The sequence below is a fragment of the Symphodus melops genome (genome assembly GCF_947650265.1).
Source record: "Symphodus melops genome assembly, chromosome: 13".
NCBI classification, from domain to species: Eukaryota; Metazoa; Chordata; class Actinopteri; order Labriformes; family Labridae; genus Symphodus; species Symphodus melops.
The window spans coordinates 791,832-814,141 of NC_136703.1; the positions used below are offsets into that span (position 1 = coordinate 791,832).

The 22,310-nt window shown below is 48.8% G+C and overlaps 1 protein-coding gene across 1 annotated transcript in view; it reads right to left on the bottom strand.

Moving 5' to 3' along the window:
* LOC306833535 (1-phosphatidylinositol 4,5-bisphosphate phosphodiesterase eta-2-like) overlaps window positions 1–21,809 on the bottom strand; it is a 35,453-nt gene extending 13,644 nt beyond the window's left edge. Inside the window, 11 exon segments of the mRNA XM_079358846.1 lie at window positions 755–862; window positions 2,300–2,386; window positions 2,389–2,476; window positions 4,904–5,024; window positions 5,762–5,965; window positions 6,726–6,819; window positions 8,808–8,978; window positions 12,219–12,348; window positions 12,457–12,700; window positions 14,909–15,055; window positions 21,411–21,809. Coding sequence (XP_079214972.1) covers window positions 755–862; window positions 2,300–2,386; window positions 2,389–2,476; window positions 4,904–5,024; window positions 5,762–5,965; window positions 6,726–6,819; window positions 8,808–8,978; window positions 12,219–12,348; window positions 12,457–12,700; window positions 14,909–15,055; window positions 21,411–21,696 — 1,680 coding nt within the window. The 5' untranslated portion in view covers window positions 21,697–21,809.
* Window positions 21,810–22,310: the final 501 nt, after the last annotated feature.

Here is a 22,310-nt window from a genome sequence, read left to right on the forward strand (position 1 = left end):
GACGAGTGGCAGTGTGAAGACTTCAGAAGATCAACATGCACATACTGAGTTCAACCACTAGGTGGCAGAGTGTCTCCATGAAGCGTCACAGGGGCTCACTGAGGAGCACGGTCGGCGTGGTCAGTGCAGACGACTCTCAGCTGAGGCTGTTAGAGAAGATAAGGTGTTCCTCACTCTGCAGGCAGCGTTTATAAAAACATCTCTGATGATGTCTGAAAAATCTCTGCAGACAACAATGTCCTTCAAACGGTTTCTCATGATACTTCATCAATCGTCTGTCTCCTTCCACCTCAGCTGCCTTCTAACCCTGACAAATACTGATCATCTATATCCTTCTCACCTTCATGACATGAATCAGTGCATGCTTCAGTTAATGCAGGGGGAGGGGGCCACCCTGCAAAACGTGCTCAAACTAAGATCAATGTTGGAGATGCTTGTGAAAAATGGAGAGGTGACGTTTAAACGTTCACAGGTGGGATGAGTGGGTGAGATCTGCGAGATGACTGGCGATGAACTTTTTATACAATACCTTCCACTTTGACGCAAGCGAGAGTGTAAGAAGAGAAGAGAGGACACAGAGAGGAGAGACAAAGAGCAGGACATGAGAACAGCTAGCCACAAGGAGAGAAAGACTGAAGCAAACAGCAGAGAGGAGATCACTGCTGCTGACTGTGGACATGAACAACATGCACGAGTTCCCCCGTCACCAGCAGGACGCCACGCCAGGCCCGCCCCACGCACAGACGCTTCTTACATCTCCGTTCATCAGCTTGCAGTCGTCCTCCATCTCGTCAGCGCTGTCCTCGTCAGACACGTCGCCCTCCTCCGCGTTCTCGTCGATGTTTGGAGGAAGTTTCTTCCCCTTGTGAAGAAAAGAAAACAAGCTTCACGTCACTGTCTCAAACAGCTGCAACGTCCATGTTTAAACACTCAGTCTACTGTCAACATACATTAGATCCTCTACTTCCTCTCTCCTCTCTGGTGATGAGAATAAATCCTAGTTCTGACTGAAAGCAGCACAGCCTGATCCTTGTAAATAACATGAAGACAGATCTCCAGAGCGAGCTCACATCCATCACAGGTAAAATGAGATGGATGACAGACGCTTGAAAAGAACATCTGTCTTCCCTTCAACAGGCTCACTGTTGTTTTGGATGTAAAGTTACAGTAATGTGTTGAAGAGAATTTTACATCTTGTCTGAGGGGTAAATTCAAACATCTCTTGGGAACGAGCTGCAGGAGGCTGGAGACATACTCGTCTGTGTGGAAACGGTTTTAATGAGGAATCAAGCAGACGCTGATACGTGGAGAATATCTGAACATTTGTCATCGTGCTGCCAGCTTGTGAAGTTGTTGTTTCCTGCTCTGGAGGATCAACCCTAACCCTAACCCTCATCAAATGTCTTTAGCGTTCACAGTGAAAATACGCCGAGCTAAAGTTACCGACAGCTTTGCCTGCAGTCTCTGAAGTCTCTGAAGTCTCTGAAGTCGGGAGTGACTGAGAGACGTTGATTTTATTCAATGATTTTCAATGTGTTTTTCTCGCAGGGTCAGTTTGTTTGTTTATATGAGAGGAGAAGACATCCGTGGACAAACACGTTCACGAAGACAAGCTCAGAAACCTCCACTGAAAGAATTTAACCGAAAAACAAACTGAGGAGCAGGAAACCAACCAGGCAGTCCTTAAACACAACCAACTTAACTTCCTTTAAATAAAAGGATCCAACCAGAGCTCCTCTTCAACATGTGTGTGAAGTGTGTTGTTGTAAATCCACTCTGATCCTGTATTTGATCATGTCTATAAACCCCTCTATTTCAGCCCTGCTCAGAACAGGCTGTTTCTGTGTCTGTAGCTTTAAATATGTAAATGAGCTGTGTCTGGCCACGCCCCCTCTCTGGAAGGGCTCGGGTGTACTCGCTGCTTTCTGGCTCCATGTCCTATTGTTTACGGTGAGAAGGCAGACTCAGAGGGCAGAACAAACACCTAGCTGTGGGAGTGTCACCCACCTGGGGGAGGGGCTACTGCCCTTTGTGATGTCATGAAGGGGAGGGGCTACTGCCCTTTGTGATGTCATGAAGGGGAGGGGCTACTGCCCCATGAACAACTGAAGCTTTGAGCTCCCTCCTGTTTGAGTCCCGACCTCTCCTCCCAAATGTGTCAACACTTTCTAATCACTGCTCTTCAATCAGAACACTTTGAAGTCTGCTCATTCAAACCTGCCATCATGATAAAATGACGAGCTGAGGGATGACTCTCTTTATTATGAAGTTATTAAACGCACCGCACTCTGATCCCTACCTTGACCAGGATCTTGCCCTTGAGTAGTTCTGGTGACGGCAGCCGTCCGGACTCTTCAGCCTTGATGTTGGACAGGTCCAGTTTGTCCCCGCCCCGAGGATCTCGATCAGGTACTGTGCCATCTTCTTCTGCTGAGGAACACTGCAGTGGTTCTCGATGGACAGGATGACGGGGTAACTGAGAGAGAACCAGAAACAGGAAGCAAGCTGAGTTAAAGGTCAAGCTGAAGGTGAGAGAACAACGTTGAATATACAAAAAGAGCTTCTTTTAATCCCTCCACAGTAAAGACAACAGACACTCATTTCAAAGACTCCGACAGTAAGAAAATATCACATTTAATCATCTTCAATAAAGGCTGCTAATTCTGCTAAAGGAGAGACCCCTGCAGTGCATGCTGGGACTTAAGACAGACGAGTACAAACTCTGTCCACGTCTTTGTCTCCTCCAGATCCGGCGGTGAAAATATGAAGACGATCTTCTCTGACAGAGAAACACGTGTGTGTGTGTGTGTGTGTGTGTGTGTGTGTGTGTGTGTGTGTGTGTGTGCAGAATGTTCGGATCCTGTTTGATGAATAAATCCAAGAGCTTACAATCACAAACGCTGCTTTATCAATGTTCCCGTGTCTGAGAGACAAGCAAAGCTTCCTCTCTGCTCTGATTGGATTGTTTGGATTTGTTTCTGAGCTGATTGGATCCTTGTTAACTCCTAACCTATATCTCAGGCATTAACTTTTAATGAGCAGCTCTGTGCCTCCTCTTTCCTGTCAGAGTGAGGAGCTGCTTTCAGTGCAGGCTGTGTTCCCCCGTGTGACGTCTGCTCGCATCATGTCTAATTATAATGTTGATTAGAATCTAATCTGAGTGTTTTTACAGGCTTCATGTTTACGATTATTATTCTCCAGCCTCCTTTTAGGACATTTTGGGAGTGTGCTCAAAGCCCCGGGGTCCGTCCAGTGCTCGTCCAGGTTCTGAGGCAGTTTAGAAACCTTCTTCCTCAGTTCTAACAGAACCCTGCCAGCTCAGTCTGCAGGGACGTTAGAACCTGAAGGTCGCAGAACTCGCTGTGTGCTGCGCCCTCACTCTGACATCATCAGTGCACGTCCACAGCATCGTGTGTGTGTGTGTGTGTGTGTGTGTGTGTGTGTGTGCAGCATGTCTCCAGGGGGATTGTTAAAGTGTATTTTCTTCTTGCATAAATAAAGTGATTCACTTTAAGTGTTTTGCGTTTCATGTTCTGCACACTCAGGTGTCCTCAGCTCTAAAGGAGGACATTTCAAAGTCAGGTTTGCTATCACTTCCATAATGAATCCTCCTTTATCTTTGAATGCAAACTGCAGAGTTGTGATGTGTGGATAAACAGGAGTGTGTTGGACTCTTCAGTCAGTCTAAGCAGACGTCATGCGGGCTGAGATGATTCTCCGCCTGACGGATGATTTCCTCTCATTTTGTCCCCGTCAGCCCTGAGATGAGCCGTCTCTCTATCCAGCGCCCCGGAATAATCAGACGGCTTTGATGTTGGATTCAGCCTTCCACCCTGCTCCTTTTTAACCAATTATCTGAGGACTACAGCGTCCACAATCAGGTTCTCAGAAACACACAGTGAGTGTGCACACGAAGCCAGTGTTCCTCCTTCTTTTCACTTCAAGAGACAGGATCTAAAAATAGAGGTCGTCTCTGCTTCCTTCAGACCGTGTGCATGTCTATGGGATTACCACCTCCTGGTGCAGATTCTGGGAGGAAGAGGAGGAGGAGGAGGAGGAAGAGGAGGAGGTGTGTGTGTTCTGTATTTGTATCTGATTTATAGAGAAGCCTCTGTGTATGTGGGTTTCATTTCGGGTGTTCAGTTAATGAAAAACAGGAATAAATCAGTCAAAACAAACAATAAGTGCAGCTTCATACTGGTCGTATGAAAACAGTGGGGGGGGGGGGGGGGGGGGTCGGGCAGAACGCTGCAGGGCTGCTTAATGTAAGAGCTTTTAGCAGCTTTAGCGCCCCCTGCAGACTCATCCTGGGATCACTCCAACATACTGACACGTTTGGATTTTCAGAACTGAAACACTACACACACGTTTTTAAAAAAAGGGAGAAGCAGAACGTGTCGGCTTCAACGAGAGGAGAAGTCGTCATTTTGGGAAACCTGAGGTGAGGTGGTGATTGGTCCTTCAAGCATCAGATGATAGAATTTGACTGGACACCAAAAAATGACTGAACATGCAACACACACACACACACACACACACACACACACACACACACACACACACACACACACACACACACACACACACACACACACACACACACACACACACACACACACACACACACACACACACACACACACACACACACACACACACACACACACACACACACACACACACACACACACACACACACACACACACACACACACACACACACACACACACACACACACACACACACACACACCCTCTGCAGGGTCATTTTCCACATGCATATTAAACACACACATTTTATGGTCTGTCAGAAAGCATCAGAGGAGAGACGATGAAACGAGAAAGTGATCTACAGGAGAGTGTGTGTGTGTGTGTGTGTGTGTGTGTGTGTGTGTGTACGTACTCGTTCTTGACGAAGGCGTACTTGTTGATGGTCTCGATGACGTCTTTGAAGAGGATCTTGGAGGTGAGCGTGTAGCCGTGGTGGACGATGGGCTCTCCGTCCTGACCGTCCCAACAGTCCACTGAGGACAGAGGGACAACGAGACACCGTGAACACATTCAGGTGATGACAGACGTGTGCAGGTTCTGAGTGTGTCTGCAGCGAGTTAGAGGACATGCATCCACACATGTCATCTCCAGTGAGCGTCAGTCTGGTTCCTGGTCTCTGAAGGACTGAACTTGTTGTCGCGGGAAAACAAACGTTATCTCAACATAACAAGATTTTATAAGTGTTCTTGTTATTGCAGGATAAATTCACCCCCCCCCCCCCACATATTGACAGGGCAGCAGGCTGTTCGGCGTCTCTGCCTCATCATGTCTTTATCACACATTTAAAGAAAACACAGTCAGACTTGTCGTCTCGTGCAGCTGCAGTAAAGCCTGCCAAGCTTTCTATTCTGCAGCGCAGTAAAATCCACCCAATGCTTCATCACAGACTCATCCTGAGTGTGTGACAGTCCCTCTGTCCCTCTGTGTCTCCAGGGCAGAGAGTTTATCAGCAGGTTAATCCACAGCAGGAGACAACACAGTGCCCTGCTTCTGTCCACTCAGCACCAAGCTTACTGAGTACATGTAGCTGCCCCCCCCCCCCTGGTGTTTAGGAAAAAAAGCAGCACCTTATTCAGTTACAATAATATGTCTAAGAGCCAGACACACACGACATCTTTGTCCCCATCTAAACGGACCTCCTGAAGTGACTTCAGTAAAAGCTGCAGCTCTCATGTCGTGTCTTCAGGTCAAACGGCTGGTTTGGACTCACCTTCCACGCAGCGACAGCCGGCCTGCAGCACCCAGGCGTACATGTCCACCCTGGACTGAGACATGAGCTGGTCTCCCATCAGGTAGGTGTTGTGTGACGAGGCGATGAAGTAGTTGCACAGCGGCTGGTTCATGTCCTGGTTCACGTTGTAGTGGTCCGGGTTGAAGATGTCTCCTTCAGGGCTGCGCGTGTAGTTGGTAAAACCTGGAAGGAACCAAAAGATGAGGCTCAGCAGGTCGGGTCATGTGACTGATCGTCCTTCACGACATCTTTTTCACAGATTTGGGAACTGTTGGTCTAAAATGTTGTTTCCTTTACGTTACAGTCCTTTAAAGTTTCTATCCATATTACTTCATTTTTTCACCAGGAACACGACGTACGCATTCTACACCTTGTCTGTAAACAAACAAAGTCTCTTGCACTGAATACGCTCTTATTGTGAAAATCCAGGGACTCTAAACTTCGTGGCTTCCTGGCAGTTTGGGCCGCTCTATGTAACATACATGTTGTTGTTTTCCAAACGGAGCCTGAAGGTGATTCTTCTTCAAAGTGATCGGACAGAAACGTCGCCGGCTGTGATGAATGTGAGACATTAAAATGCAAATCAAACGTCAGCGTTACTACAGGACTGAGGCCGTCGGAGATTAACAGCTGCACACCTTCAGAGAAAATAACTTCCTGGATAATCTCACCCTCCCAGCCCACACTGAACCACTGCGCCTGCATTCAGATTCATCTCTCTCATTCTGCAGTTTGCAGCTGATTAGGTTTCTTTTTTTAACCCTTGTTTGCTTTGATTGTCTCCACTCCTGTACTGTGGTGTTTATTATTTCTCTTATTTTGAAATGCTGAAAGCAACAATCAGATCTTTAGAAAGTGATGCTTTGGTGCAGAATTGATCCACGTTGTTAACGGACAGCAGACTCACGTTTTACACGCACACACGAGGAAAACACCAACTCACCGTCGATTCCCAGAACCCCTTGCTTCTGGTTTTCTGAGCACGGCTCAAACTTGTTGATGATCTCCAGGCAGTGCTCCTTGGACACTTTGCTCATCTATGAGGAACAGAAGTAGACGTCAAAGAAAACCTTGAAAGGCATGATCAGGAAGGTTTAGGTCCAGTGAAGAGGAGAGCGCTCCACAGCAGAGCCAAACTGGGAGTCTGCTGTCGGCTCTTTAAAGCGCCTCATTGATTGACATGGGGGGGGGGGGGGGGGGGGGGACACTGTGTCACTTTATGACATGTAACAGAACAGCGTCCCGCTGAGGCTTCATTTCCACAGGGTTATTTCCACTTTTGAAAAACATAGTGAGAGAGTCTGAGAAAGGAAACAGGAGTGAACTTAATTCCATCTCGTGCTAATCCGGATGAAACTCTGCAGGTTCGCCCAGAGCTCGCTCAGCCTGCTGCTTCTGACAAACACGCCGCGCTGCAGCCTCACAAAGATCAGTGAGACGAGAAGAAGGCTCACTTCACATTTAGTTTGTATAATCATGATCATCTTCAGACAACCCTGACAGAGGATTAGAACCAAGACAAACCCATGAGCCAAAGAAGGAAATGTTCACTTCCACCATGAGAGACAGAACTTCCTCCGTCTGTCATCACTCACAGGCTGCGTTCTCAGAGCGCGGCACGCAGCACCGCCGGACACACCGAGTCACAAGACCGAGGACTTCCCCAAAAGTTACAAAATCACCACCAAGGTTTTATTCTGGAAACAGAACCAGATGCTTCGGGTGGTTGTGTCTGACTTCCTGTTCCTGTGGCTGCAGAGAGGGCGAGCGGAGACTGAACACGTATCTGTGATAAACTCTCTAAAGTTCACACACACACACACACACAGACGGATCATTAGTGAGGAGATGTTCTTCATCCTAAAGCCTCTGACGGCCGCTGATGTTACTCACGCTAACACCTCTGCAGGGCCCTCATTGGCTGCCACTCCCCGCACTAAGCGCCACTTTAGCTCTGTATGTTAAAGAGACGTGCGAGCTCAACAAGCATCCTTCAGACGAGTCTAATCATGAAGAGAGACTTCTGTCTGAGCGTCCTTCAGAGCAGCCGAGGATCAGCAGAACACGGACGGCTTCTGAAGCACGCCGTGTTATGATCACATGTCCTCACACATTAGAGTCGAGGTACGCTCTTCGAATCAAACGAAGGTCACATTTACTGACTTTAATTAAACTGTCGAGGACACGAAAATACCAACCCCTGAATCCAGCTCCCCGTCAGAGCTCATCTCAATCTGCAGCAATGTTCCGCTCTGGGTGAAGCACTCGGGGGCAAACTGACCTCAAAGTGGAACTATTCCAATTTAAACATCAAAGTCTGCGAGTCCAGAGGAGGATTCTGCTGTCCAGTTCTGGAAAGTTTTTCCAGGCTCCAGAGGAAGCTGTGTGAAATCTGGTGACGTCGGTTTGGTCGTGTCAGATCTCTGCAGCCTGCTCCTCGTGTCTGCACGAGGCTCCTCGCAGCGACCATCAGCGTGTCAGTAAGAGCGAGCTCTGACTCCTCTCATTCTAAATTCAGTCATTCAAACCCGGGGGAGAGAGTTCACATTTCTAGTCTGTCAGAGAATCACGCCGTCTGTAGTTTGCAGTTTGATCCAGTAGAGGGCGCTCTCAGCGTAACTTGACCATCGTGCGCCCTCTTGACCTCGATTATGTTGCGGCAAACAAATACACAGAGACACACGCAACTCTCCACGCTGGCTCCTAAAGATTTGTAATTCATATTTTATAATACTTCCAGACGCATCATGAAATTCACGCTGCAATACCCCGAGTGGCCACTTGGACAAACTGGAAGTACGGAAGCTCAGAGGAATATGCACGTCTTCCTTTTATCCATTTGATGAATTATTACAGTCCATTTATTCATTATTCATCCATGAGCTGAACTGTTTATGGTGTTGCATTGTGGGTAATGGAGGCAAACGTTTTAACCAAAGGAGGAATTTGTTGGATGTAATCGATGATGTGTTTGGTGCTGCTGCGTTGATTTGGACTTGAGGGGGGGGGAACACAGGACGCTTACCTTCTGCTCCGTCTCCATGAAGCGTGCCAGGTCGTCGGCGTCCAGGTGGTCTTTGTGGTTGCTGTAGGTGAGCATGAGGAGGTACAGGTCTCTGCGGGTCGACATCATCTTGTAGAAGGAGCAGAACTCCTCGAAATCCAGCGTGCCCTGGTTGTCATCCGTGTCGGCCTCCTGCACAACAGCAACACTTGGTTAGCACGCTAACACACGACCACCGTCTGAAGACGCTGAGGAACCACTTTCTGAAAAGTCCCCACAACCTCCCTGACGTCACAGGAACATACATGTTCTACCCATGACAAGTAGCATGCACTCGCTCTGACGTGTCCTTAGATTTTAAATGCATCATGACTTTTTGTCTTTTCTCTGTCAAAGAAAACATGCCGCCGTGGTTATGGTTGAAACCCCGTGACGTGCTGTCATTGGCTGTTCTTCTGCATCTAAAGCGAGGTCAGTAAGAGCGCAGCAGTGGGCCTGTCTGATCCTGTCCTCGTGTTCCTGCCAGCGGCTCCATATGCTGAGCTGCTCGGTGTGATGGCGTGCGTGCCCCTCAGTCCAGCTCAGACTCTACCTTACGGAGGGACACGTACAGGCTGTCCATGTCCCAAACCGAGACATTTTATATGTGCAGACCTTCAGGACTGTTTTTGGGCTGCTTGCTTTGAGTTTGTCAACTGTGCAGACTTCAGTCTGAGCAGGTTTCAGGTCCTCTCTGTAAAGACTCGGAGCAGGATGCACACATTAATAATGTGCAGTCAGACAGACAGACAGACAGCCCCCCCCGTCCCCAACACTTGTTCCAAACACACACTCAGCAGTGATGCTGCTCTCACACAGGAAGCAGAATGACTCGCAGACACCAGAGCAACACGTCACGTCAGCAGCCTCAGCTGCTGCCTCTGCACACAAGTCACTCTGTCGGCACCAACGTGTGACCGAGTGACACGGAAGTGACCGAGTGACACGCACAGAGACAGGATCACTCAGATGGAAACAGTTATTAAGACGGATATCTCTGTGCTGAGAACGGCTGCAGCGACGCCTCAGATCAGTGGGGACTCGTGCTTTTATGTAAAGATGATAAGGACCACATGTCTAGATCCATCACACACACACACACACACACACACACACACACACACACACACACACACACACACACACACACACACACACACACACACACACACACACACACACACACACACACACACACACACACACACACACACACACACACACACACACACACACACACACACACACACACACACACACACACACACACACACACACACACACACACACACTGAACTTTAACTGAAGTTTGAGCTGAAGACAGACGAACAGAAAAGCGAGCTACGTGTCGATGCGTCTCTCGTCTGTTTTTATTGGCCGACAGGAAGCAGCTCTCGTCCTCAGGACAGACGGAGGCCTCGAGAGGCTCTCAAAGCAGAACTGGACCAAAAACATCAATCCAGTCTTATTCCCTCCCATTCATTATGCATGACCTCAGGCACTTAAGTTGTTAGCATGCCCGAGCTCTGTGCTTTAGCTCGACGGCTAATATGGATTAATTCATCACTTAGCGCTGCAGCTCGCCCTCCACATGTGATGAATCATTGAGCAAAGAGGAGGCTGCAGATCTGTCCCTCCAGCTTCCTGAGCAGACAGCACAGCAGGACTTCACCGAGGCAACTTTACAGTGACACAAGCTGAAGGAGGGAGGGGACGGACGGACGGACAGAGAGACAGACAGAGAGACGGACAGAGAGACAGACAGAGAGACAGAGAGACAGACAGACGGACAGAGAGACAGACAGAGAGACAGAGAGACAGACAGACAGACAGACAGAGAGACAGACAGAGAGACAGACAGACAGAGAGAGAGACAGACAGACAGACAGAGAGAGAGAGAGAGAGACAGACAGACAGACAGACAGACAGACAGACAGACAGACAGACAGAGAGACAGACAGACAGACAGACAGACAGACAGACAGACAGAGAGACAGACAGAGAGACAGACAGAGAGACAGACAGACAGACAGACAGACAGACAGACAGACAGAGCCTGTTATAAAAGGAGCTGCTTTTCTTTCCTTTAGAGTAGCGCTCGCTGCATGTGATTCCACTCGGCCAATGAAATGCTCTCCTCGGTCAGAGCAGACAGTGACCCTTTGACCCTGCAGGTCACAAACAGAACATTCACACCCATCAGAACTACAATGAGTTTCAATAAAACATGTTCTGGACTTTTAAACTCGCCTCATCGACATCTTCAGAGCAGAATATTAGAAACAAGTCGTGATCTGACATCGACCTATGACATGAAATAATCAGCTGCTGTCTTCATACTAGTGAGGAGGTGATCGCCCACAGCCCCTCTCTCTCTCTCTCTCTCTCTCTCTCTCTCTCTGTAAGTGGGTTAAGCTGAGAAACTAAACAGCTCACACACAAATCTTCATGTATGTCCACACACACACACACACACACACACACACACACACACACACACACACACACACACACACACACACACACACACACACACACACACACACACACACACACACACACACACACACACACACACACACACACACACACACACACACACACACACACACACACAGACAGGGTCAGATGGATGTGTGTTTAGCCTGCATGACATGGAGGCCATCTGTGTCCCTGCAGCACCATATGGATGAGTCCTGACTGGCCTGTGGACTTAGCGGCGGCGAGGAGGAGGAAGGCTAAAACAACAGTGTTAACACGACAGCATGCTAATCCTCCGCCGCGAGCAGAGCCGAGTGCAAACACCTGCAGCTCGTCGACGATCCTGCACACACTGAGCTCTCAGAGATGTTCAGCAGTTTCTTCTTCATGCTGAGAGTGGAACGCTGAAGGCAGCGTTATTGAGCAGGGCTTCATGTGTGTGCTCAGTAAGTTCTCAGAAACGTGAAACGTGCAGATGTGACGTCCCTCTCAGCCTGTCACACTTTGTTTCTGTTCACAGCTTTATTCCCCTCAAAGGTCCTGAAGATGTTTAACTCCTAAAACACCTTCTCTGACCTCTAGTGTTTAAAATGGGTACTGTAGCTTCAGTGTTTAGCCAGCTCAGCTTTGTTTGTTCATTCATGTCTCAAAGGCTCAAACATGTTCCAGAACGTCTTCTACTCTTTTTCACTCGACTGCACTGATAGAAAAAACAACCGATCACTTTGATGCATCATTGCTCCATCACGCTTTGTTCCTTCCTTCTACCAACCGTGCAAACAGCGTTTCCTCGCTCGTGACAGCTCGTCTATGAGACATCACATTTGACCAGCTGTTTGTGAACGACTGCAGGGAATCATTATTTCGTTTGTATGAAAGGACAGAGACGTCAGTCACTTCCTGTTTTGGTACCTTGAACATCTGCTTGACCTTCTGCCTCGGCAGGTTGACGTTGAGCTTGTGCAGCAGCTGCAGGACCTCGCTGATGCTTAAGCTGCCGTCTCCGTTCTTATCGGCCTCGGTGAAGGTCTGCTTCAGCCACGTGACCACGCAGAGGGTTAAGGAGCATTTTCACAGGCAGCTGGAGACAAACACTCACAGCTCAACTATCAACACACTCCTGTCAGAGCAGGCAGTAACTCAAGGATATTGATCTCTGGTCCTCTGCCTCTTCGCCAGGCTGTCTTCGTCACTGATTCCAGCCATCAGGTATTTGAGCCCGGTGATCCAGGTGCGCGCCTCCTCTCCTGTGCCGGACACCAGGTCCAGGGACTCCATGTGTTCCCCGTAGTACAGACTGAAGCAGCAGTTTGGGTCGAAGCTTCCCTCGGCGTAACGCTGGAAGATCTCGGACTGCTTCCCCTCACACACCTCGCGGATGGAGTCGATGGAGACTGACGGAGGAAACACAAAGACAGAGAGGTCAAAACAAACAGTTTGGATCTGCTCTAACTCTGCTCAGACTTTTACATCAGCATCATCAGCAGAGGGCAGAACACACACACTTCTTTGCAGAGATGATAATGGGGGGGGGGGGTTCAGAGCTTCAGGTGTCGATGGAGGGAGGCTTTAGTGTTTCAGCAGATTGAAGGAAGGTGTGCTGATATATTGCAGAGTAGAAGTTTAGAAGTCTGTGCAGCGTGAAAAAAACTTATTAAATCTAAAACAATGGAGCAAAAAGTCTGTTTCTTAAACACTAATCATCCGTCTGTGCTGTGCATATTATTCTCAAGGTTCTGTGAATCCAAACCGAGCTGCGAGTGAAAAGAGAAATGTAGCTGTTCTGAAGTTCTGATATGAAGGATGAAGAAAAACACTCGGGCCCGAGAGCTCGCTTTATTAACATGCAACATTTATGAGACGTTAATGATGTTTTACTGGATGATCTGGAAGCCTGCAGTCATTCATCAGTGTTCTCCTGTGACGGTAAACACACGATGCGTCCTGTACGTCTGCTCTGCACACTGACACATTCATAATGCAGCCATGGAGCTGCACGCTCTCCGGGGCCCTCGTCTATACTAACCTGTGTTTTATGTGAATATATCAAATCTCCTGAATGTCAGAGATGCCATGGACACGACACTCGACATGCTGCTGCTGTGTTTCCAGTTCTCCCGTGTGGCCGGAGTCACCGCACGCCTTCCCCCGCCTGCTCTACTTTCATGCATTATGGAAAAGTATGTGACAGGTACGGCGTCCGTGAGTTTGACCTGACGACTCGTGTTCAGGAGCTGCTGGCAGCACGGAGCCACCACGGCTCGCTCAGCACGTCCATGCTGCGTTCAGATTTTTTCACACCTGTAGATCGTTTGCTCTGGTCTGAATCATGCACCGATGTGCTGCATAACTAAGTCATTACCAGCTGGTGTTCACTTTACAAGCAGGCGAAAATGTTCAACGAGCGAGACAAACACGGTTAAGTCGCTGGAGTTGCCAGTTCACTTCCTGAGACCTGCAGGGGCGCCCTTGAGCAACTTCTCAGGCGCTCTCATGTGCAGCGTCCTCTGACATCGCTCTATCACGTCCACAGCATCCTGTGTGTGTGTGTGTGTGTGTGTGTGTGTGTGTGTGTGTGTGTGCAGCGTAACTTCCGCTCGTGGGATTAATAAAGGAAATCTTCTGCAGGTGATATCATGGATTCTTTGCAGATTCCCCCTGAGTGCGGTCCTTCTCTGCCTCTGAACATCACACGACACTGACCGTGCTATCAGCAGTTGTCTTTGAACAGGTCAATAATCAGAAATCAATGTCTCCAGCTCTCCAATTAAACGCAGAGAATGAAGGACCATCACTGCAGGTCGTTCTCTTTAACGCCTTACAGGGCGAGCTCCAAGCTTTCACAGCACCAGTCCAAAACTGCACAGCAATGTGCTCATCATTTAGGGATGGGAGATAAAAGCTTCACGTTCACAAACACAGAGAGCGACATGTTAGCTAACACTTGTATAAAGTTCCAGAACGATCCGGGACACCAGGTCAGTGTGAGCAGAAACCTGCAGAGCGTCCTCGTTGACACCTGCTCAGGTAAACAATGAGGGACAAAGTGTGATTCCCTCGTTATATTTCTAGAAGGGTTTATCTGACGAGTGAGGAGGCGGGATTAAAACAGACTCAACCAATCAACCAACAGAAATTAGGATTGATTTTTTATTTCCTGTAAGAACAAAAACTCCAACTGTCCTGATCTACCAATAAACAGAGTGTGTGTGTGTGTGTGTGTGTGTGTGTGTGTGACACTGTTTGAGCAGATTAAAGCTGATGAATAATTAAGTCGACTTAAGAAGCTTATTAAATCCAGGCCTACAGAGGAGGGAGAGCAACAGGAAACTGAGCCCCTGTGAGCCCCCCCCGACACACACACACACACACACACACACACACACACACACACACACACACACACACACACACACACACACACACACACACACACACACACACACACACACACACACACACACACACACACACACACACACACACACACACACACACACACACACACACACACACACACACACACACGCCTGTGTGAATGACGTGCTGATTGGACGCCAGGAAAGGCGCTGTGTGACTTTAAGAAGAAGAGAGAAACTCACTCTTGGCCTTCTCATTCTTGCGCGAGGGCCTCCAGCGGATGCACGACTTGTGTTCGTCCAGGAAGAAGAAGCGCACCAGTCCCTTGGAGCCGCCGCGCAGCTTCACCATCTGGGTCCCCATCTGCATGGAGCTCATGCATTTCTCCACTGCAGGCCAGGAAAGAAGAGGAGAGAGAGAGAGAGAAAAAAAACAGTGTTGTGAGAGTGTGCACTGACACTGACAAAGACCAGGCGCACTCATCTCGTGCATAACACACTTATTCAGTCAAACATCCACAGGAACACACACAGTGCAGAGTGAAAGCCGAGGAGACGCTCGTCTCATGAGAGGGAGGAGGAGACGAATGACAGCGAGAGGAGCCCTTTAAAAAGCTCACAGAACAACAACAAGCACACAGATCTAAAAAACAGCAGCTTGTTTTCAGAGCGGAGGATTTATAGCAGAAAATACAAGAGAAACTCCTCCACACCTTCCAGGAAGCAAACGACAGCAGAGAGAGAGAGAGAGAGAGAGAGAGAGAGATGGACTTTGACTTGAACCTGCCACAGGCCAAGCTTCTGCGTGTCCTTGTCCTTATTTTGGTTCCTGCACAGGAAGCTAATTGTAACGAGCCCCGGCCTGGCTGGTGTGGACAGCGTCATGCCCCCGGGCGCCACAAACACCCTATGTGGCCATATTGTCAATTATCAAATATTTCCCCCAGAGTGCCGTGCATGCAGGAAATCAGGCCAACTCAGCACGCACACATGTCCAAATAAGGACACGCATGTCCAAATAAGGACAGGCATGACGGTGGACATGAGACGGTCACACAGGAGGAAGCTTCATGGTTGAAATGGATCAACAGAGCATCAGGTCTCTGCTCCTCTCTGTCCCTTTAATGACTTTAAAGACGTCACCTCGAGCTCTTGGTAATCTTGGACAGAGAAGTGACATCAAAGGCTGATGGTGGTTAATCCAGGACTGTTTGGTCACGCAGCGAGACGTTGAATAGAAAACAAAGACGGGACGAGCAGCAGGAAACAAGCTGAGCTCGTTTTTCACAGCCCAGGTGAGAAATGTTCATCACACGTCGATAGACGGACTCGTCCTCGTCTCTCTATGGTCAGCAGCTCTGTCCTCACGTGATGAGTGGTGACAGCTTTAAGTAAACGTCTTGACTTCTGGGGGCCTGAACGCCACACTTCCTAAATATCTGCCGTTTAAGGACGGGATGCAAACAGAACCAGCCGTGATGGATCGCTCTAAATGAGCATCGATTTGACCCGGCTCAGGTCCGTCTGCAGAGAGCCAATCAGCAGCAGACGATGGGTCCTCGTGTCTTGTTTTGGACTTTGTCCTGGGCTGAACCAACCTGTGAATTTAACGGGCTGCCGGTGCTCTCTCTCTCTCTCTCTCTCTCTCTCTCTCTCTCTCTCTCTCTCTCTCTCTCTCTGGATTCAGAATGTGACTGAAGCCGATCTGATCAATAAAATAAAGGAGACTGTAAATCTTTACATGAAAGACCTGTCCCACAGGATCCTGCATTACTGTCCTACACAATGAACACATTCATATTGATGTCATGTTTCCAGAATAATGACCACATTAAATTTCAGCTTTGATGCATTAGTACACTCAGCCTTTATGGGATCAATACTAACCCCCCCCCCCCCCCCCCAGCTGCTCATTGATCTCTGTCTATCCCACACACAAACACAGACGGATATCATGTCCTCTGTGAAACCACTAAATGCTGTTAAAAACAAATAGAGGAGACAGAGTCCTGCATTGATTGGACATGTCCACAGACGACCAGCAGGTAGCAGCGTGCGTCCAGGAGCTCCAGCTCTACAGCCACAACTTCCTGCTGCAGCTGCACACGTCCCGCTGATGTGTCTGCTTTAACAATAACAATGTGAATTATGGTTCAAACATCTGAATCTGTTCTGATGTGCTGGAACAGGAACTGATCAAAAGTTAAAGTCGGCTTCCTCAATGTCACCCTTTCTGTCAAAAATGACCAGAACCACTAAATCAATTACAGGAAGTAACTTTCTGCAGTCAATATTCATGCTAAATAAAAAGCTGATGATTAAATATGAATCACTCAGAAATCATTCCGTGAATGTGTCGTGACACAAAAGCTGCAACAAGCTAATTAAAGAAGCAGCGTGTGATGAGGAGACGTGTGCACGCAGCAGGAAGGCAGCGCGGCTGTGAAGCTGCTTCTCATTGGTTTGTGTGTCTGCAGGCTGAATGCAGCGCTAACAGGTCTGCCCCCCCTCACTGATCCATGGAGCCTCCTGACATTCCTCCTGACTCTGCTGACTTCCAGGTCAGGATGGAAACCTTCCTCCTGACTCTGCTGACTTCCAGGTCAGGATGGAAACCTTCCTCCTGACTCTGCTGACTTCCAGGTCAGGATGGAAACCTTCCTCCTGACTCTGCTGACTTCCAGGTCAGGATGGAAACCTTCCTCCTGACTCTGCTGACTTCCAGGTCAGGATGGAAACATTCCTCCTGACTCTGCTGACTTCCAGGTCAGGATGGAAACATTCCTCCTGACTCTGCTGACTTCCAGGTCAGGATGGAAACCTTCCTCCTGACTCTGCTGACTTCCAGGTCAGGATGGAAACCTTCCTCCTGACTCTGCTGACTTCCAGGTCAGGATGGAAACCTTCCTCCTGACTCCGGGTTAAGAGCTGAGCTGCTCAGCACAGGCTGCCTGCTAACGTTAACATCTGCTGCTCACGCTGCCTGCGTCCACAGAGCGCCACACCCCGCCGCCTTCCACTCCACTGACATTCAGGACCTCACAGTCTGCGGACCAATCGGAGTAAAGTAGAGAAGAAAACAGCAGGTTTCATACGGTGGCCTGGAAGGTCAAATGACAATAAGTCATGCAAACTTTTAAAGAGACAGATGACGTTTACGAAACTTAAAAACACTGACGACATGTAGAATCTGCTCCCGCATCTGAAACAATAAACGTGTTTGTGTATTCAGCCGTTACCATGACGACCGTACGCCGTGGCATGAAGCTCATTTGTTAACTTGCTAGCGGAGTAAAGGTTCCAAACGTATGAAGCGAACTTGAAGGTGGACGAGGACAGACGACTTCTCGGTGTGAGGTGGATTCATACGTATCGAACCCGAGACGTGTTTGACGACTTCCTGCAGACGATTCAAGCTAACGTTACGTCTCAGTCTGTTCTGAGTAATACCTGCAGGGATGTTCACTCTGCTCGCTCGCTCTCTCTCTCTCTCTCAGCTGTCATATCAAACAGTACAGAGATGAGCTGACTGGCTGCTTTGTGTCTGAAGGCTGCAGTGTGAACGAGCGCCTTAAAGACGTACACACTTCTCAGCAGACGACCTTGGCCCGCTGACAAGGTCACATGGTGCTGACAGAGCCATCCTCCATGTTGGAGGTCATTGTTCTATCAAATCAACTTAGAAATGACAGATTGTTGATTTGGTGCACGGCCGTCCAATCGGTGCTCTGAAATGTCGACTTGTGTTTTGAGTTTCTGATTTCACCGGTGCAGCGAGCGCGCTTTCATCTAATCAGAGTGGGAGCGAAGAGCTGAACACGACTCACTCACGCATGAGGAGGCAGGGAAAGAGGCCACACACTGCTCACGCCCCCCCGCCGCCCCCCCGCCTGCTCCAGTGCTGGAGCCGGCTGCGTGCGTGGGAAACCCCGGGGGGACGTCGACTCAATCTATGAAAAGTGTTACTGAGACGTGCTGGAATAGAAGCAGCATGGTGAACGTCAGGGGTCACGTTAAATCAGTCAGGTGTTAGAACGGCAGTAAAACATGGAAATACTCAATGTGCACAAGAAGAACTTTTAAATGTCACTGTAAGACCGGTGAGATCAAACAGCCTTTTAGCAGGAACTGGTGGAAAAATACATTTGACCCATTTGTGTGCGTGGTAAAGGTTAGTCATGGCCTTTGGATAATGAAAACCAGTGTAATCAATTAAACAACAGTCCAGCGGTCTGCTGCTGCTGCACAGTCGACTCTGAATCCATCCAGCATCTAATCTGAGAAATATCAGACAACAAACAACAAGAAGCTGTGATGTGTGTCTGCATGTCACACACACCTGGAACAGCAACAACATGACTGTCTCTCTGTGGGTCTTCTTAATGCTAAACATTCATTTCAAAAGAAAAAGATATATATATTTATTTACTCCACCTCAAAGACACCAACAATCAGAGATTAGCTCGGAGTTAGCTTTAGCATCATGTGACTGCAGCTAGTGTTGTAACATGCTCCTTATTATCAGCTGAAGGATTGATCAATATTAACAAGCTAACGATCTGCAGCGGCTGATTTCATATCAGCCGATGTTACTCATCTGAGTTTCACTGTATGACACGAGCAGTTGACCAGCAGAGGGCGCCGTATGGATTACAACAATCGTCCTTACTCAGCTACTCTCCAGCTGAGCGGCCATCTTGTCTTCATTAAATATCTTAACTGGTGTTTGTATGTCTCTACAGTTGGAAAATGGATCTTTGAAAGATAAGGGCACATAGCTCTAATTCAAACTTCACACAGATGTTATGTGACAGACGTCAGAGTCTAACTGTCCTCTCACAGAGGACGCCGCTCTCACAGAGGACGCCGCTCTAATGAGAGTCGATCAAACGTGACCCAAGCAGGCGCCCCAGTGAGAGCAGCGTCTAACCAAACGCTGCCAAAGCCTTTTAAAAGCCCGCCTCCTCGCCAGGAAGCCAAGGCGATCAAAAGCAGAGTGAAGGTGCAATTAACGAGCCGGCGGATCAACTGCCAACGCCGCTCCGAGCAAACACAGACGGAGTAAACTGATGAACCATCAGAGAGTTCACAGTCAAAGCTAACACCTGAAATACACAGGTACAAGCTGAGCACACACACACCGTTACCATGGTAACAACATCTGAGTTAAAGTGTGTGGCCATGAGGAAAAGGACCCCCCCCCCTCTGATGTTAGCTTAAAGTTTTCAAAGGCTCACGGCTGTGTCCGAGGCTCGTCCTCCACTCGAGGAAGAACTGGAGTCTGTAGCACGCCTCAGCTCCAGCTCCTCGCCTGATTCCAGGTCGGCTAAAAGGAAGGTAGCGATAGCATTTTCCAATATGGCGGCTCCATCGTTGGGCTTCAGAAAGACGTCCATGTTTTATACAGTCTGTGTCTGAGAGTCTTTCATACCTCTGAGTGTTTTGCATTGGGAAACTTCCAGAGATGACAACTTCAGTTTAAATTGATAAAGATCCAGATTTGAGCAAATCAATAATTGTGTATGAGATTTTGAGACTTCTTCAAAGTGTCCACAGTAGTTCCACAGTCAGACAGCTTCTGTGCTCTACAGTTGGACTTGAGTTTAAAGGGAGTCCTGTACACTGGGATGACCTACATCAAGCGTCTTTACAGGCTATTAGTGCTCCACAGCTGCTCTGCCTGCTTAATGTGCTTACAGCAGGAAGCAGGCGACAGGTGTCAGGTGAGTTTGGCATTTCCCTCCAAAACACAGCTGAGCCTGAGGGCAGGTGGGGGGGGGGGGGGTCATCTCAGTGACACGGGGGGGCTGACCTGATCTTACAGTGCGGGCCGAACAGGCGGAGTCCTCGACTGTCAGGAGGGCAGGTTAAGCCTGGAGGGATTGTCTGGAGGCCATATGTCACAGCACACACACACACACACACAAACACACACACACACACACACACACACACACGCAGGTGTTTCCATGGGGCAGATGGTCGTTTTGCTGTCTGGGAGCAGCAAACCTAAGGCAGCCTGACATGGCGGTGGTAAAGGTTACACACACAGCGAGGGGAAACACACCCTGCCCTCCGTCTACTGATGAGCTGCCACATCGTGAATGAAGGAATCCATCAGGCCGGGCACATCGACACAGATAAGGAGGTCACGGGAAAGCAGACCAAGTATCCGTCTAAACACATGGCGCTCACTGATTGGCTGCTCCAGTTTGAGCAGGAGTAGTACACCATCTGTTGGCTTAGTGTCGAGGAACGCTGCTCCTAAGTGGATTAAGACAATCCACTGTATGAAACACTTCTTACATACTTGATTTGGAGGAGAAGAATACAGATCTGCACTGATGCTGTGACACAGAGAGAGAGGAGAAGAAAGAAGAGACGGACAGTCTGGTAACTTCTGAGGTCAGTCACATGACTGTCCTGCTCCTACACATGGAGCTACGTGCTAACATGGAGTCGCTACACACGCTGTTTCATGGACAGTCGGGATCAAAACATCAAATGTTCCAGCTCAGGATTTATTCCAAGTCTGAAATAAAAGCTCCCTCTCTGCCCTCGACACCTGCTGCTTTTATCAAAATAAAACATTCAAACCAAGCGGGGAAGAAAAAGCTTCATAAGCAATTCAATGTAGACGAGACGCGAGCTGCTCGACTCAAGAGGTGAAAAAAAGCCAGACACCCAGGACGATGCTGATGGCCTACAGGTCACTCATATCTCTGACATTACAGGCTCAGCTCACCCATGTAGCCCAGCCTCCACCTGGAGAACGCTGCGATGCTGTTTCCTATCCAGAAGAAGTCCTCCACCACACGGGACTGAGGGCCCGGCTGGGACCCTGACTGCTGCTGCAGGCTCATCCAGCGAGCCTCCTCCTTCTCTTTGACCGTGTCCCCCTCAGACGAGAAGAAAGCCCCTTTAGCCAGAGGTCCGGGCTTGTCTCCTGTGGCCGCCATGGCCGTGGAACGCATCAGAGCGGAGGACATGGGGCCGATGGGGAAACAGTTGTTGATCTTAGACGTGCTCATTCTGAACGGCTGAGATTAGAAGGCGCTGCCAACAAATCCCCCAGAAGTTTCCATGGGAGTGTCATCCAAAGTCGTCCAAACGCTGAACGCTGAACGATGCTCCTCCTCGGTTTAAAGCAGTCACAGGAAAGTCAGGCCAACAGAGAGCTCGTCCTCAGTCTGCTCTTGGTCAAAGATCTTAAACAGACGTATTCTTCCTCTCTTCCAAAGCTTGGTTTGTCTTCTTCATTTCTTCAGACAGACGTGAGAGTGGCTGCAGAAGAGACGTGCAAGCACAACACACTAACTGTGCAACATGTGTTGGTCGGGCAGAAATCCTAAATCCCTTGGGAGCAGTAATCCTGGACGAGGAGCTTTGCTGCATGTGTGGAGTGAAACGTAGTGACCTGTAGCATAAGACGGCTCCTTCACAGCGACGTTCTGTTCTCCTCCGGGACAAACACACACACTGATGTTCACACACCGACCCAACCCAGCTCCACACGGACCAATCCTATTATCAACTACCTGCAGCACGCACTCTTCATGTGCCGCTGTGCACTATCAGCAGCACACCTTGAAAACTGGGATTTCACTCTCTGAGAGTTCAGAGCAGAGACTTCAGATCAGTTCAA